The 15,926-nt window shown below is 44.6% G+C and overlaps 1 protein-coding gene across 1 annotated transcript in view; it reads left to right on the top strand.

Annotated features, from left to right (window-relative positions):
- The first annotated feature begins 1,189 nt into the window (after window positions 1-1,189).
- AGBL1 (ATP/GTP binding protein like 1) overlaps window positions 1,190-15,926 on the top strand; it is a 226,126-nt gene continuing 211,389 nt past the window's right edge. The window contains exons 1-4 of the mRNA XM_026036318.1: window positions 1,190-1,214; window positions 1,354-1,500; window positions 1,995-2,126; window positions 4,532-4,625. Coding sequence (XP_025892103.1) covers window positions 1,190-1,214; window positions 1,354-1,500; window positions 1,995-2,126; window positions 4,532-4,625 — 398 coding nt within the window. The remainder of the gene's footprint in view (window positions 1,215-1,353; window positions 1,501-1,994; window positions 2,127-4,531; window positions 4,626-15,926) is intronic.

Raw genomic sequence — 15,926 nt, 5'->3', positions numbered from 1 at the left:
ATTTCAGAGCTCACGTGACAAGGATGTCATCCTGAATATTCTTGGTGTTCTCAGTGACCTGCTCTCTCTGGGTAAGGAAGCAAGGACTGCTGGACCTCTGTGGGCAARGGATCCTAGCACAGGGCAGGGTGATCATAGCTGCATGAACTCAGTCTGCATRGTGGCAACACATGAACTGTACCTATAGCTCTACAGTCCTTACTACAGTGTTTGGAAGAGTGGGCCTTTTATTTGGTTAAAGAAAAAAAAAAAAGTCTTAATTTTGGGGGGATATAAGATACCCATGGGTTTTTTGTTATTTCATAATTCCTRCTGCTTAAACACTGGAAACATTCGATAAAGCCACTGGAGGGAGAGAGCTTTCAGGCAGGGATGGGAGCCTGGCTTTGCCAGTCATGGGGTCTCTGATGGAGATGCACCTCCCTGAGAGACACCTCCTCCCATGGCAGCAAGGATGTGCTGCACGTGTCCGAAACACGTGAAGAAACAAATGACTCGGCAAAAGAACTGAAGGAGAATTGCTCTGCTCTCCTGCTCCACCTCAAAAATGTCATTTGTTAAGCAATTTTGAAGCAGACTGAGTTGCTAGGCTGCAGGGCCCTGCGTCTGCGCGTGCTGGCGGCCTCCTGCATCCCCGCTGCTCCAGCCCCACCAGAGATGYGCTCCGTCCAGCTGAGCCTCTCTTTTGAAGTTGTGCGGCAGAGCTCTGCCATTAGATGACARGATTCGCGACACGGATGAGAGATGGCACCATCTCCCCCCTGGAAAGTGCAGGGGCTCAGTGTGCAGCCTCGAAATGTGGAGACCTGAACAACTCACAGCTGGCCCGAGCGGCCTGGGGATCATTATTTGTTGACACAGTAGGACTCACAGGATTAGCATGCGRTTTCTTTGGAGACATGGGTTTGTTTGAAAGTTGCCTCCAAAGCTTCCCTAGGATTCCTCTTCATTTGGCAGAAGCCGGTTGGAACTTTATTCCTCTGCTTATTTAATTTTCAATATCTAAGAAAAGATCACTGAGCTTTTGCCTCCTTTGAAATCCGCCGGTGTCTCTGCTTATTCTTCTCTGCCGCATTTCAATGCGCTACAGAAAACTCCCGCAGGACACGGGTTCCTAAGGAAACAAGGGCCAGAGCAAGAGGAAGCAGAGCCCATGGTGTTGTCCCTGATCCAGGGATGCTTGAGAGCCATGGTAAAGGCTGCAAACGGCTCAGGTTTGTAGTGATCTGATGAGGGGCTGGTGACACCAAGCACCGCTAAGTGCAGGCACCTGGGAGCGTTAGCTACAGCCATGCCTTGCAGCTGCCGACCAAGTACTTAGCAGTGCCCCTCCTCTCGCCCCTCTTCCCTCAGGGACCGACCGGAGAATCCACTACTTGATCAGCAAGGGGGGCAGCGAGGCCCTGCTGCAGGCCCTGGCCACGGCCGCCCGCGCCCAGCCGCCCGAGGAGGACACGCTGCGGGCGCTACTTTGCCTGCTGGCCCGCGTGGGCCGCAGAGGTAAYGGCAGCAACGAGTAATCCCGGCACTAAATATCCGGCTTAGGGAGGAGAGCCCCCCCCCCCCCGGGAGACACCGTGGGTCCCCTCCAGAGGGGATTTTGGGACTTGAGGCCCTGGGGAGAGGCAAAGCAGGTAGAGAAGCATCTTGCACTGGTGTTATTTGTGTCCCGCCCTGTGCTGGCCTCGTGGCTTCAGGCTCCCCCTCATGGAAACTTTGTTCTGCTTCTCTTTAAGCTGAAAAGTCTGATTTAGTACATGGAGAGCCTTGCACAAGGTAAATACCATATATTTTGGCACCTTAATGTATCTTGATAATAATACTGATTTAATGCACTGGAATGCTTACATGTATTTGTAAAGAGACCCTTATTTTATATGTAAGATTTATTGCAAATATGTTTATCTGCCCTGCTGCAGAGAACTGGTTTTTTTCTTGTTTATTTGCTTGTTTTTGCAGTAATTTTTCCTGTCCCCCCCCGCCTTTCTCTTCAGATAGGAAGTTTGGACTGAAAGTGCAAAGATTGGAAGCAACAGATTTAATATTGAGCCTGGCAAGAAAAAACCTCGGCCACCACCTGAACCTCACGCACTGCCTCTGGGTGCTGCGGGTGTGCGCTTCCAGTGGTGAGTGCCTGGATTTTCCTCCTTTCCTCKGGGTGGCACCTACTGGAGCTCTTTTGTAGTCGTTTTAGTGCAAGGAAACATCATTCAAGTTTAATAGTTAGTGACTTTGTGCACTACTAATGTACAGAGTTGGGCACAAAAGGTCTAGATGGGCCTTAGAAATTGCTGTTCGTGAAGGGACCTTGCACTGGAAAGCTGTACAATATCCCTTGTATCTAGCCTGTGAAAATACAAATGCTACAGTGAAAAATATCTGTGGCAATGATCTCTTATTTCAGAATATTTACAGAATATAGTTGACTCTGAGACCTAAGTGTCTAATGTCTGCATGCAGTTCCTATTACCATAATAGCCAAATGTCTCACAGTTGTTGATTGTATTGGTTTTTACAGTACCTAGAGGGAAATACAGGCAGGGAAGAAGAGGTACGGAAAAATCATTGACAAATTCAAAGTCCCTCAGAAGTACTAGTCAGAGCTGTGAATTTAATGCATGGTCTTTTTACGCCTCTGCCCTCTCCCTGTTCTCCCTAATTGGCAATGCCCTTCTATTAAATGACTTAAGCAATAGGATTTCCAGTATCTCCTCAAAGCATCATTGCACATTCATGCAGGATTTTCCCATTATAGGGGAGTTTGTCAGCACAAATTTGCTCACTAACTGTTCCCTCTCCCTTCCTGGTCCTTTCACCCAGCAGATAGCTCTTGATAGTCGTCCTGTCTGTAGCCTGCTATACACATCCTAAGATTTAGCATTCCTGGCTCTCAGCCCTGCAGGTCCCTCCTATTTGTACAGGAGCTAGTTTCAGACTATGGGATTCTCAGGCAAGCAGCCAAACCTCAACATTCAACCCTTCTCCCCATGATAAGCAGCCTTTGAAAGGCTGAGTGGGACTGAGAATGCAGCTGAGCTGAGAAGCTGCAACTTGCCTTTATTCAGGTTTCACAGCTGTGTAACAAACCCGTGCTGCTTCCCACCCCAAATGACCATCTACACTTTCTCCCTGCCTTCCTTCAGTGCAGCTGCATCGCATTTCAACTGCAGGTTTTCAGGGATTTTGGCATGCCACGCTGCAGCCTTCCTTTCTGTTTATCTCAGACCCCTCACTCCCCCTGAGCTCAGCCCCCTCAGCTGCTGCTCCTTTGCTGTAGCAGCTCTGCTGCTCTCCTACTTCAAACCCAGCTGTGCTTTCCTCCTTCCCAGAGTCATTCTGACTTGATGGRCTCTGTGACCATCTGTGAAGAGGCAGCGAAGGCTAAGTGAAGGTTTGTATAGCTGTGGTACTAAGGGAACATGCTCCTAACCTGGAAAATGAATTTTGTGGAGTGGAACTAGAGAGGTTCTAGAAACATATAAAGCTCTGAGAGTGCTTAGATGTAAAAGTAGAAAAGATTAGTCCTTGTCACAATATGTCTACCTGTTCTTTGTCCTTTGTCACAACCTCTGATACCAGTCCTGTGTGGCAGGCTGCATCCTGCTCTGGGGCAGGATGAGTTCAAGCAGCCTTGTACAGTGTCCTGTCTCTAATGAATTACCAGCTAGTATGAAAGTAGCTGGCAAACCCTCCCATGCTTTCCATCACAGGACAACTTGGCACAGACATGGTAGGTACTGCAGGAGATGATGGGCCCTCTGGCAGCATTCTGATGCTCACTTGAGAGATACCTAGAAAACAGCCAAAATCCAGCAGTGCACAGGCAGCCAGGTCTCCCTCTGGCTGCTGTTGGTTAGTGATTCTTTCACCCCATTGAGTTGCATTTAATAATTCAGAGCTGTATTCTCCCTTCTTTGCACATAGGTCTTGTCTCATAATGTGGGAGCCTGGCTAAACAGCTAGTTTCTACACTGGACACTTCTAGGACTGGTTGCCAAATGCATCCGTAGAAGTTCTATGTGTTTTAGCAAGTGAAGGCTTAAAGATAAAATTGACCTAGTTGGAACTCRGCTGAATTCAGAAACATCCATCCCACAAATCACTTCCATAACTCCGAAAAATAGTGCAGGAGAAAGTTCAGCCTTCTATGCTCCTGTGAAACAAGCCAACCTCATGGAACTGTCGCTGGAAAATGCAGGATGAATTTGAGACCTGTCACTTTGCTGGGATATGAACCTACTTAACTATTATTTGTCCTTCATAGAGTACAATATCTACTGGAAAAATGGCTTTGGGGAATTGAGGGAAGGAGGGCAGGATACYAGAATACCTACTTTGAGTGTGACCTTGGCTTAGGGCTCTCTGTGAACAGCTCTGTGCTTCAGTGACTACATTTGTAGAATGATCTGTGAAGTCTAGTTGGGAGCTTGCAGCCCCAGGGATAGCTACACCCTTCCCTGCTTCACTTCTAAATTGAGCATTCAAGACTGTCTGCTTCACATCTGACTGCTTTTCTTTTTCCTTGGCTTAGTTACTGCAGGAACCACACTTGGCATCAATGGAGCCATGGAGCTGCTTTTCAAAGTCATCACTCCCTACAGCAAGAGACATGTCAGGACAGTCAGGTAGGCAGTAGCCCCCAAAGGAACTCATCTTTTCGAGTCAGCAAGAAACAATTTTGGCAAAGAGGAAAAAAAAGGCAAAAGAATCAGAAATGAATGTACAACTATAACTCACTTTAAATCTGTAGGGTTTTTTTTTAACAGGCAGAAGTAGTTCCCTGAAATACATGCTGTTGTTATGATCCATCATGTGATGGTGGCCATTTGGACTTTCCCTATAGGGGGATGAGTCTTTTTCCAAGGTATTGCCTTTCATTTTACAGTCAGGGTGGAATTTTAAGAAGTACCTCTCAGAAAGCAACTAGCTGGTTCTGTCTACCCTTTTGCAAGAGCCAACAGTGGTCCCAGGAGGAGCTACAGTGGGTTTGTGGTTGCGTTCTGTGTCCTCTTTTTCTTGTAGACAGTCGTGACTAGGTCATTATGATAGTTTTGAAGTAYGACAGTTCTTGCTAATATTAATCTGGTCTGTCTTTAAGCCAGTTCCAAATATTTCAAGTAATGTTTTTCTAAAGAGAACAAGTTTACTTTGTCTCCTCCTTAAAGCTGAATGTTAGCCTTCAAGATTTCCTTTCTGGTCTTGTCCCCACTTACCTTTTAAGCAAACTTTATAACATGAAAAACAAGAAGGACTTGCAAAAGGACAAAAACACATTCAGAAGGACAAAACACACATATGTAACTGCTTAAAACAAGCAGTGGCAAGAACTTAACCTGCTCTGACCTGTCACCACGCAACCACATTGGATTAACCAATGCAGAACCTGCCACTTCCCCTCCTTAGGCATGTGCTTCCTTGGGGTGCACTCAGTGCATACTTGTTCAAGTGTGTTTCAGCAGGATATGGCAGCTCTCAGCCAGGTCCTGCTTCTGCCTGGACTGGACATGGGTGCACTTCATAGTYTGTGTAGTGATTATAGGTTGGGCATGGTGTGTACGTGAGAAGCAGATGGACAGACACGGCACAAAAGTCTTKCTTCCTGCGTAGCTACGATTGAGGGGTTGGCTGGGGTCCCTGAGTGAGCACACTGGTAAATCATGTCCTCTTGTTACTGTCGAAGACAAATAACCAATTCTCCCAAGGTGGCCAGTTACACAAATTCCTTTTCATATAATGTATTGTTTAACTTTCCACTAACTGTAAAAGCTCAACTTTTACCTCAACATGTACTGCTGTCATTTACTAAATGCAGAATTCTTCCAGAACTTTTGCCTTTTGTCTGAGGTTATTTAAAAAAAAAAAAAACACATGCACAGAATAGGAGTTTGCCTCACTAATAACATAACAAGTGGGCCCAGCAGATGTGTAACTTCATGCAGCTGCCTTGTTAATGGAAGGCAACTCATTTTTGCCTGCATTTTTGGCTTTCTAGTGTAGTACTAAGTACAAACAACAACTTCACAGCTTCAGTTCTATGGTCTGTCCAAAAATATGAGATCAGGATGTTTGTTGCAGAGAGTTTTGATATCACCCAACTCGAAGAATATTATCCCTATATTCCTGGGATATCTGAGCACTCTCCAAGATTCCCCTCAGGCCTCCTCTTAATCCTTAAGACTTGTGGAGTGTGGAGAGCTGCTTTATATGAAGTAGGGACACCCAAGATGAGTTGGTTCCAGAGCCCTGGCCTTGACTTGTTGGGCAACTGGAAGTGATTGATGGCTCTATGCCTGTGCTTAACTAAGCAGGCAAGTTCCACTCGCTTTCCTGGTCACCYTCCTATTGAAATGCTTAGCTGTGATTAGAATAGTGTTTGTTCTACCTGTGTGTTTGTCTCATTGGTCAGGATCTTGGTGTAACAGGTTTGGGGCCTGTCCTGGGTGTCCTTTACATTAAGGAATGATTTGAACTAAATGAAGGCTGCTTTTTTTAGTGAGGCCTTAGTTTCTTTTTCTGTTCCCTGCTTTCTCTGTGGGATGTTGAGAGCTCAGTATCTGTGACACATTTCTAAACCATTTTCTTACTGAGATTCATTTGGAGGTGCAGCTGGTGCTGCTGAGTGTTATCATGATAGTCTGCAAAGCCATCTAGAATTATCAGCAGAGTGCACTTCAAAAAAGCACGCTGATTGCAGTGATTCTAGACTGTGAACTTACAGTATTTGCTTCTTGTTTCCTTTCATCCAATGTGCTAGAATTGTTTTGAGCTCTCCTGTGAATATTGTGTGTGGTGGGGGAGCTTGAAAATAYGACCTCAATTTCCCTCAGTAAAACTCCAGTCTTGCCAAAAAGCTTGGATATAGTTTCCATTTGGAAAAAGTCTCCTAAAACATTAATTGGTGACTGCTTAAGCTTCCTCACTACTGATTCAGTTTCCTAATTCTCTTTTTCTCCTAAAATTTTGGGACACTTGTAATGCATTTGCACGCCAGCAAATTCATGATGGTGCATCATAGAGAAGAAATTTCTTCCTGGGAGCTAGCTCAAAGAAAAAGGAGATTTGTCTCCCACTTACACCTGCAGAAACCATAGATCAGCTGAAGCCTGGTAGCCTCTCAGCTGACTTGTACAGGCTTCAAAGCTGCTTTTTTCATTTAATAACGAGGAGCTGCCGAGAATGCTCAGTGTAAATYGTCTGTTTTATGCTAGAAGCAGCACTGTGGGCTTTAACACAAACCCATTCTGATTTAAAAAGCTCTTGAAGCCTATTTAAAGGCACTATTTTCCTCTTACTATTCGGTGAGGAGTGTGTTTGCTTACAGTCCATTTAGAAATACAGCTTTCCCTGTTCCATAGAGGGGGAGAATGTCCTCAAGGGATGTCACTGACAGGAATTTAGGTCCTGAGACTGGAAGTCCAGACTGGAGGGCGGGTTGCAGATCTGCTTTCTCCTCGTTAACAAATGCTTGAGCTAGACATGGTCTGAAAATCCCAGGCATCTCTCCAGTTCATCAGAAAGTGGAGGCGAGGATGTGTGAAAATGAGCTTCTATTTTTTGACTAGCTCTAGTTAAAGATTTGTGGGGTGACTGGAGAAGGGATAAATGGGTTTTACTGAGATAGGGAAGAAAGTAAAGGGGGCAAATATGCTTTKTCTGGTCCAGTATGTGCTCAGGTTATCTGACAGAAAGGTTGCAAAGCCCTTCCCAAAGAAATTGAGTGAGTTATTCTGGTATAATTGGTAGGCCATAAAAGTATACATTGCTTTTTGGCATATGCTTTTTGGCTACAAATACAGAACATTAGTCAAACTTGCCTATAGAGCAAACCTGTATTGCAGTGTCTTCTCAGCAAATGGTTGGTCRTTCCTTTGTATTTGCCCTTGATATCTTCTCTCCTGTTCATAACTACGTGCCCCTATGATTTGCCTTCCTGCTGGGAAGGAACAGCCGGCAACTGTGGGGGCTGAGACTATCCTTGCTCTTTCATCGGTTGCCAGGAATGTGGCATTGAAAATGCATCTCTTTTGTGGATACACCCGCATTCTCCAGTCCTCGGCCCCAGCAAGACCAAGGTCACTTTAAGAATCTGCCCTGCAGAGTGCACTATCAGAGCTATTTATTTAGCCAGCTAAGATGTGGAAACAAGATACATAGTTCTATTTATTTTTTCCAGTGGCAAAGCCCTGGGTTATTTAGAAACAGTCTCCCAAGCTCTGATTGACCTTATCTGGGTATATGCCAAGTATCTCTGATTCCCCCAGGACTGTGACTCATGAACTTTATTGGTTGTCTTTAGGCATTTGAGGCCTTCAGGTCATTGGTGTCATAGCTGTGTGAATGTCTCCAGGAATGCCCATAGCTGAAGAAAAAGCCATRTGAAAAAAGATGAAACTCATGGGGGCTTTAAGAACTCTGAATTGAGCACTGTGAAATCTGAGGGACATGGGCACTTTCTGTAGACCACCCTGCCTGTCTCGTATGAAGCTGTGTCCCGGGAAAGTTCTTGGATATATTTTATAGGATTGGTTTAAAATAAACCCAGTTGATATTCCATTTTTCTCAGTTCCATTGGTGTGAATAGCAGAGATATCCAATGCAGGTGTATGGGGGGACACTCGCATCTCTCCACCAACCTCTCCCCTAATGCTGCCTCACACCGTTCAGTGACTCCTGCTCTTTCCCTTTCCACTTTACCTATTCACTGTGCTCCATGTCTGCCATCCTCTCCAGGTTTCACTACCCTTGCTCATCTCTTCCACTTGTTCTGAGAGACATTTGGATGTTGTGAGTAGCTGGATCAAGTTTGACAGATGTGTGCTCTCCTGCCAAGCCAGGAGCTGGGCCTCTTCTTCAAGGCTGCGTTTTGTGAATGGCTCCTTTTTGTGAATATTCACAGAACTTGGCTTTCTGCATGGGATTGTTCCAGTAACACTTGACTACTTAATTAAAAGTGGGAAGTGAATAAAAAGCGTATGGAAAGGGTGCCAAAGTAATTCAGTGGGAAATGTGACCTGCAGAAAGTATTTGCTCATGTTCCTTGTTGTCTGCTTCTCATGTTTAATCACAGTTCTTTTAATGTTTGGCACTTACTGGAATGTCCTGTTTCCTCAGACACTTTGAGCAGATCTCACCTGTCACTGAAGGGAAAAATTACTCTCATGTAACCCTAAATATTCCATCTGAAGTAGCTATCTGGACATCCCATGTACCATTTTGTGGGAAAGAGAAGATTCTTTTCACTTGTATCAAATGTTTACTTTGGGAAGAAATGAATTATAACTTGAAAGCTTTTTTCCCCACTTACTGTTGACTGGAGGATGCCTGGAGATGAATAGTTTGGAAGTAGCATGATGGACATTTAAGGTTGGTCAAGTAAAAGGCTGCAAAGAATTTTGTAAAATGCAGTCCTCTCCTAGTGCCAGAGTTCAAAACCCAGGATGAAATGAAAAGAATAGCAAGTGAGTCTGATGTATGTGCAGGGGTATGAGGAGTGACTCATGAACCTGAACATGCAGGAATGGGAACACTACGTTATGATCAGGAAGCGATTCCTGTTTCACATGTTTCTGTCAGAAAGCGAGCAGAGAGGAATATTTTCACTGGAGTCCTGAAAATAGCTCATGCTAGTGAAGAGAGAAATGCCAAGGCGAATGGAAGASAGCTTATAAAACTAAAAGTCTGAATCTGATGGCTCTGTATTTAATCAGACATTGTGTCAGACTGGCCAAAGGCGATGCAAAGACTCTGAAAATGCTGAAGATGTAAGTTAGGGGGCTGCTCATGGCCTCAGAAAGGGCTTGGAATGTCTGCAATATGTTATTTTCTTTGCAGCAGCTATTTTGTTTGCACACAGTTGTGGGGTTTTTTTTACTTAGCTTACGAGATAAAATGCAAGTGTAGAGCCCATGAGTGAGGTTGAAAAGTGTCCAGGTTGCTATGTTAATAAATGACCATTAAAGTGATCTGACTTGGCTGTAATAGGGAAAAAATCAAAATAACGGTGGGCTTACAAAGAGAGGAGACATGGGGATGCTTCAGGTTCAGCAGAGATGAATACTAGCATTGCCTTCCTGTGATGGAGAGGTGCATGGAAGAGATCCCATGGCAAATGAGGCCCTTACCCAGTGCAGACACTTAGATTTCCTCAGCTGTAATCCTAGATAAACCCCAATTGTTTCACTTTTGACTACAATTGTTGCAATTCTTGTCCTTAAGGTTTCGGGCTGCCCTCTGCTTGAGCAGAGGTTGGAAGAAGGTGTCTGTGTGGCTGCTGTCCTCCAGTATTTTGAGAATGAAGAAGCAGCTCAGTACATCAGCATGATGATTAGCCCCTCAGCAACCTGCAGCAGTAGCTGCTGTCATCAGCCCTTTTGGAGGGACAGTCCACATAGAGCTYTATGTCCTTGTTTATTTGGCAACAGTTTCTGATAGGAGATCAAAAGCAAATCAGCCTTAATTTCTCTTGTTAGCCCCTGTTTTGCCATTAATCATGTTGAGCTGTTTGGGTATTTAATTGGAGAGTAACACATAATTCTGTTGGAATGTGGTCAGAGTTAATCATTGCTTAGTGACTACTTCTCCTGAAATTGCTGTTTGGTTCATTTGATCCCTGTTGAAGACTCACAGTAGGAGCTGAAATATTTCTTTTGAACTATGTCACGTTTGAATGATGCTTCCCATCTAGGCTTGGGGTTTAGCCTAGAAATTCTAGCTAAATAACAGGTAAATACTATCCTGAATGATGTGATGCCAGCAACAAGGGGGAGGGTGAAAAAAAAAGTTTGCCTTTAAAAGTTAGTCTCTATATCAAGCAACTATTCAACTTAACTAATATCTCAGATAACATGCAGCAGAGATAAGTACATCACTGGGGTAAGTAAATAAACCCTGGTGTTTGAATTAATGTAATGAGCTATTGTAGCAGAAGAAATGAGCTGTGAGCCAAAGATGTCTCAATTTTATGCAGTTTCTTTTCTTTGTTTGCTTTTGATGGTCTGTATGGTTTTCCAAGAATGACCTATCTTAATATTAAGTAATAAGTTATAGAATCTCATTTCAGWCTGATGGTATCTCAGCACAGCTTTGCAGAGTAGATTTACACTGCAGAATTATACTTCACTGGCATTATACCATTAATAGAAGAACAAAGAGATTGRAAAATTAAGAGATAGAAGCCAGGGAGAAGGCTTTCTGATGAGACTGGAGGATAGATGGAGACTTGATGTGGTGGAGAGAAATAYCATACAAGAAGGTTGTTCCAGATGGCAGGACAAATGTGTTGCATATAGAATCCCTGGCGCCATCTCTTGGTAACMTCTGATATGACAAGATTAAGCATGGGCATGTCTACCTGTGGTAGACCTGTGGGGCTGAGTTGTTTTAGAAAGGAGAAACCACTTCTGTTTAGCTTGACATGTCATTGACAAGGAGAAACTGGTTTATAAACAAACTTATTTAATGAGACTTCAAAAGAGATGTGATCTTCTTATGTTTTATAATTTCCTGCATAACTTCCTGCAGTTTTTTCCAAGTCTGCCTGTGCTGGCAATGCTGGCCCATAAAGTATAAGCAGCTCTAGAGCTATCAGTGGTTTTGAAGCACCACAGCGATTATAACTCTGCTCAGGGCAGGTCTATGACAYGGTGTCAAGGAACTTAGCAACAGGCTTTCTGCACTAGGCTTCCCTCCGCTGATAGCGCTGTTGGAGCTGGCCCAGCAGCGGGCAGCTGGTGTTAGCAAAGCTGAGGAGCAGGCGACTGATTTGCTTCCAGAGGGAAGGAGGGAAGCAGCTCCGATGTCCTCACAGTCCCTCTCAGACTCATTCCAATAGTTACTTTGATAACACTAATTACAAGAAGGGGACAGCTCAAATGCAGGAGCTTTTGCCCAGGGTAGGTGAAATGAGATGTGTTGGGGAGGAAGGTTTTGTAAAAGCGGCGCTATGGATAGAGCACAGGTCTCTGGCTTGCTACCCCCTTYTCAGTCCCTTTATCTGCAGGGCAACACTTGGAATGGCAGCAACGGGGACAAAATCTGTAAATAAACCCAGAGCTGAGCTGTCCTGGGGTGTGTTCAGAGACAGGGCTTGGAATGTGCAGAGGAGAACCTGAAAACTTGAGGAAGTGGCTGGTGAGGAAGAACAGGGCTGCAGCCTCCCAATGTGGCTGGAATGGAAATTCACCCTGAAGTGTAAATTTGGCAAAGGTCATGGCTCGGAGACAGAGTCTTACTGTCAGCCTGCAGCAACAGCCAGGCTATTGCAGAAGATAAGGAGAAAAGCATCTCATATTTTTGGCTCACTTACCATATATTCTTCTTGCCTGTCCTATGTTAAGTGGAATGTAGCTTGGTTTTTACAGGCCAGAGGATGCACATTGCARTGGCCTGAGAGATTTCTGTGTCTGCTGAAAAGTTTCATTTCATTTTTTCCTTGGCTGTCCTAAATATCATTTAGATACTTGTGGTCTATCCAGCTTTTACTGCCTTCCAGATTTTTCTGCATAGAAAAACAAGGGCACGTGTAAGAAGCATCCTGATAATGCTCATAACTTTGAGTGTGCTTTTTAATTATTGATCTCTATTGGCTTGCTGRTATACTTACAGCTCAAGTTCTGTGCGCCTTGGCTTTGATGCAGTCTGCTTTCAAATCCCAGAGTTTGGCTTGACTATATCAGATGGGAGCTTTCCAAGGAAAGAAAGGAAAATRTACTAACTTTGTAACTTAGACTTCTGCAAATTAGTGCTTCAAAAAGCCCCTGCAGAAATGCTAGCATGACATTGCTGATTCCTAACAGCAAATGCCAGGAGAATTTCACCCAGTACTTGCCGCATTTGGGCTTATTAGCTTATTAGTGATTTTTTTCCCTTCAGAATCCTCTAACTAAATGCTGTGAATAACAGGCACCAGCACTAACATGTGGCTGGATTATTGCTTAACAGAGTTATATCTTAGTAATTGGAAAAAAAATATATATTAATCTGTGTCTGGCTGGTTCAGTCACAGCAACCAGATGCTGCCTTTCAGCTGGTCTCACAAGCCACAGGGCGCAGCAGGGACCCAGTGTCACGCTTAGCAGGCAGCCTGCACAGGGCTCCAGAGTCTCCKCTGCTGGGAATAAGGTGAAACCTGAGGCTGAATGAACTCTTATTGCAACCTCTTGGGCCTTAGATAAGAGTAATATGTAAAGAGCACCCAACTCTTGGTTTGTATAGTGAKCAAGATGGTTTTTGCCACCTTAGGAAGCACATGGAGATAGGCAAGGAGGAGAGCGTTGCATCCAAATAAGAATAATCAGCATCTCTGTATCCTTTTTTCCCATACACATGTGGATGTAGCACTGCGCTGTCACTGCCAGCATCACATTTGCACTGCGGGTGGAGTGAGGAAGTGGGCACTCGGGAACAGGCAGAACTGGGGGTTACATGACTGCCAGTTCAAAACCACCCAAGTTGCAGTGTGCCATGTAGTGCAGGCAATGTGATTACAGTAGCTGCCCTTGCAGGAAACAGCTTCTTGCTCTGGAGTATTGAAGGGGGTCTGCAAGCCAGAGTTTTTCCCTGGAGYGAAGCTTCAGTAGTTTCCTTTGGCTGGACTTTATGAATGAGCTTCATCTGAACAGGACTAGAGGGGAAAGGGAAAACTAATAAACTGATGGAGCTATTTATAGAGCCTCATAATGTGGAAGCAATACCATTAGATTAGAAAGAACAAACACATTTTTTTTCTTGAGTTCAGTATCATTTGTTTGCTCCTTTTTTTTTTTTTTTCTGAGGCATCCACTTTATGTTTAAAGAAGGGGCTAGCAAAGAAGCCAACTTTATTTTCTGGAATCTGGAAGACAGATTTCCAAGYCCTGCAGCTTTGTTTTTCTTTGACTCCTAAATCTTACATTTTATTTTAATTCAGTTTATCAGAAAGATTTTTATTTGTTTTTGGGGAGGAAAAAAAAAAGGAACTAAGCAATGAAACTGTGCGAAGAGGTAAAAAGCAGCAGCTTGGTTACATGCAGTAAAGGATGCTCTTTCAAACACTGCTGCTTTACAGCTCGAGAACACCTTTTATTGCAAAGGACTTTTTAAAGGTGCACCCAGAGGTGACTGCTGCCTTAGGGGAGGTTCGCACTAACCAGTAGTCACGGAGAACTGCTGTTCTTGGCCTTGATTACTTTGCAACCAGCCTCTCTTTTGTGCTCTGAAATAGCTCGCTACCTAGAGTGATATCTCACTACTTGCATTGCCTGCACCACGTGCTGGGCTTGCCTGTCCCACCATCAGCAATTGCTGGTGTCCACGRAATAGAGGCAGCACTGTGCAAGCGCTGGCCGGTGTCTGACTTTGTGAATAAGGTCCTCAGAACCCCCCAGTCCAGTCTTGCTCATTTAGAGCTACCTATCAGAGACACCCCCAGAGCAGTTTGATTTATCTTCCTTTCAAAGACAAAAGTTTACRTTGCCCTGTCACTATTTCAACTTGGGGTTTCCAGGCAGGTCATGAAGCTCTTCCCTTTGGCTGACTCTCTCATGCATTAAGGAGGTTTCCTCTAGAATGAGGTTTGTTTCCCTTTTCTCCCTGTTGCTCTGTGGGCGCAAAATGTTCAGGAAAGCACGAGACAGAGGGAGCAGTCTGGAAGGGAGTGGAATGGGGGTCAGGGCTGCTCTCTGGCCCTGCATGCTGAGCACCCAGCACAGGCACAATGTGCCCCTCAATCCTCRGCATCCCCAGAGCAAAAGCTGCCAGTCATCGTGGGCTGATAAGCTGTGAGTAAAATGTCAGCAGCCAAGACTCAGCCGAGAGACCACCAGGCTCATTTGTACTAGTCACTTTAATGGAATTGGAAGAGAGCTCCCTGGGGAAAGGAGCGGGGGGGTTAACCCCACTAACTGATCTGCTTTAATTATGTATGAGATGTTTCAAGGGCTGCACTGCTGCTTGTTAACAGGAACGGCCTTGATGAGTGGCCTCACTCCTCTGCTTCCTAAATCAAACAGGAGAAGCATCAAGCCCCTTTCTTAGTCCTTCCATGTGTCCTGCGAGTTGGGAGTATTGGGTTCTTGCACTGAAGCTACTCTGCTTGATTAATCTGTTAAGAATCCTATTAGATTGTGATCATTTCAGCCCTTTCATCTTGCTGTCAGAGCCTGTCTCGGCCGTGATGATGACATCTGACCCCAGAGAGGGAGCTGGCGGGGAAGGAAACCCTTCCGAGATAGGGTTTCTGCTTTGGGGAGTGGTGCCAGCTCTGCAGCACACAGCAAGGAGGAACTGGGTGTTTGTTTGGCCAGCATTTAAGTGTCTTTCCTGTGCTTTGTTGTGAGTTTTAGACCGATGTAACTTACAAGTGTGAGGAAAATTCCTGATGTCTCTACTTCCATATTTGTGCCCTAGAGAGAAAAGGATAAGCTAAGGCAGTCTGGAGGGTAGCCCTGAACTGATTCTTTTTCTTGGAAGGTAGAGATGAAAGAGGCTGGAAGGCAATACCTCTTTGCTGTATGAGGCCTAACAGGCCCCAGAACAGGTAGAAATGTTTGGGAGGACCTTCTGAAGTCTAGGGAAGGTGAATCTGGAAACTGAAGTACATTCTTTGGCCATTGCAGCAGAATGGAGGACATCCATGGRGCTTTCAGACCTCTAATCTCTCTGAAAATTGCAGTATATTTGTTAACAGTAACACTGATACCTGTGTGCACACTTTGTTTTTCCTCATAGCCACTTTTTGTCAGCTAAAACCCATAGAAGCCTCTAAAGATGGAGAAGAAATACTATTCAGTAGTATGCACTTAAAATCTCTACTTTATTTCCCCTCTCAATTTTCTTCAGTAATATACATCATATCATAGAGAATGTGCTCCATAAAAGGTGTATATTCTGATTAAAGACAACATGTGCTCCTGCAGGACAAGAAGCTTGTCGCTGGAATKGAAGTAATC

This window comes from Nothoprocta perdicaria, unplaced genomic scaffold, assembly GCF_003342845.1.
Source record: "Nothoprocta perdicaria isolate Ctin4 unplaced genomic scaffold, notPer1 scaffold_176, whole genome shotgun sequence".
Lineage (NCBI taxonomy): Eukaryota > Metazoa > Chordata > Aves > Tinamiformes > Tinamidae > Nothoprocta > Nothoprocta perdicaria.
The sequence above is the reverse complement of the archived record's forward strand: the minus strand, read 5'-3'. Positions and strand labels throughout refer to the sequence as shown.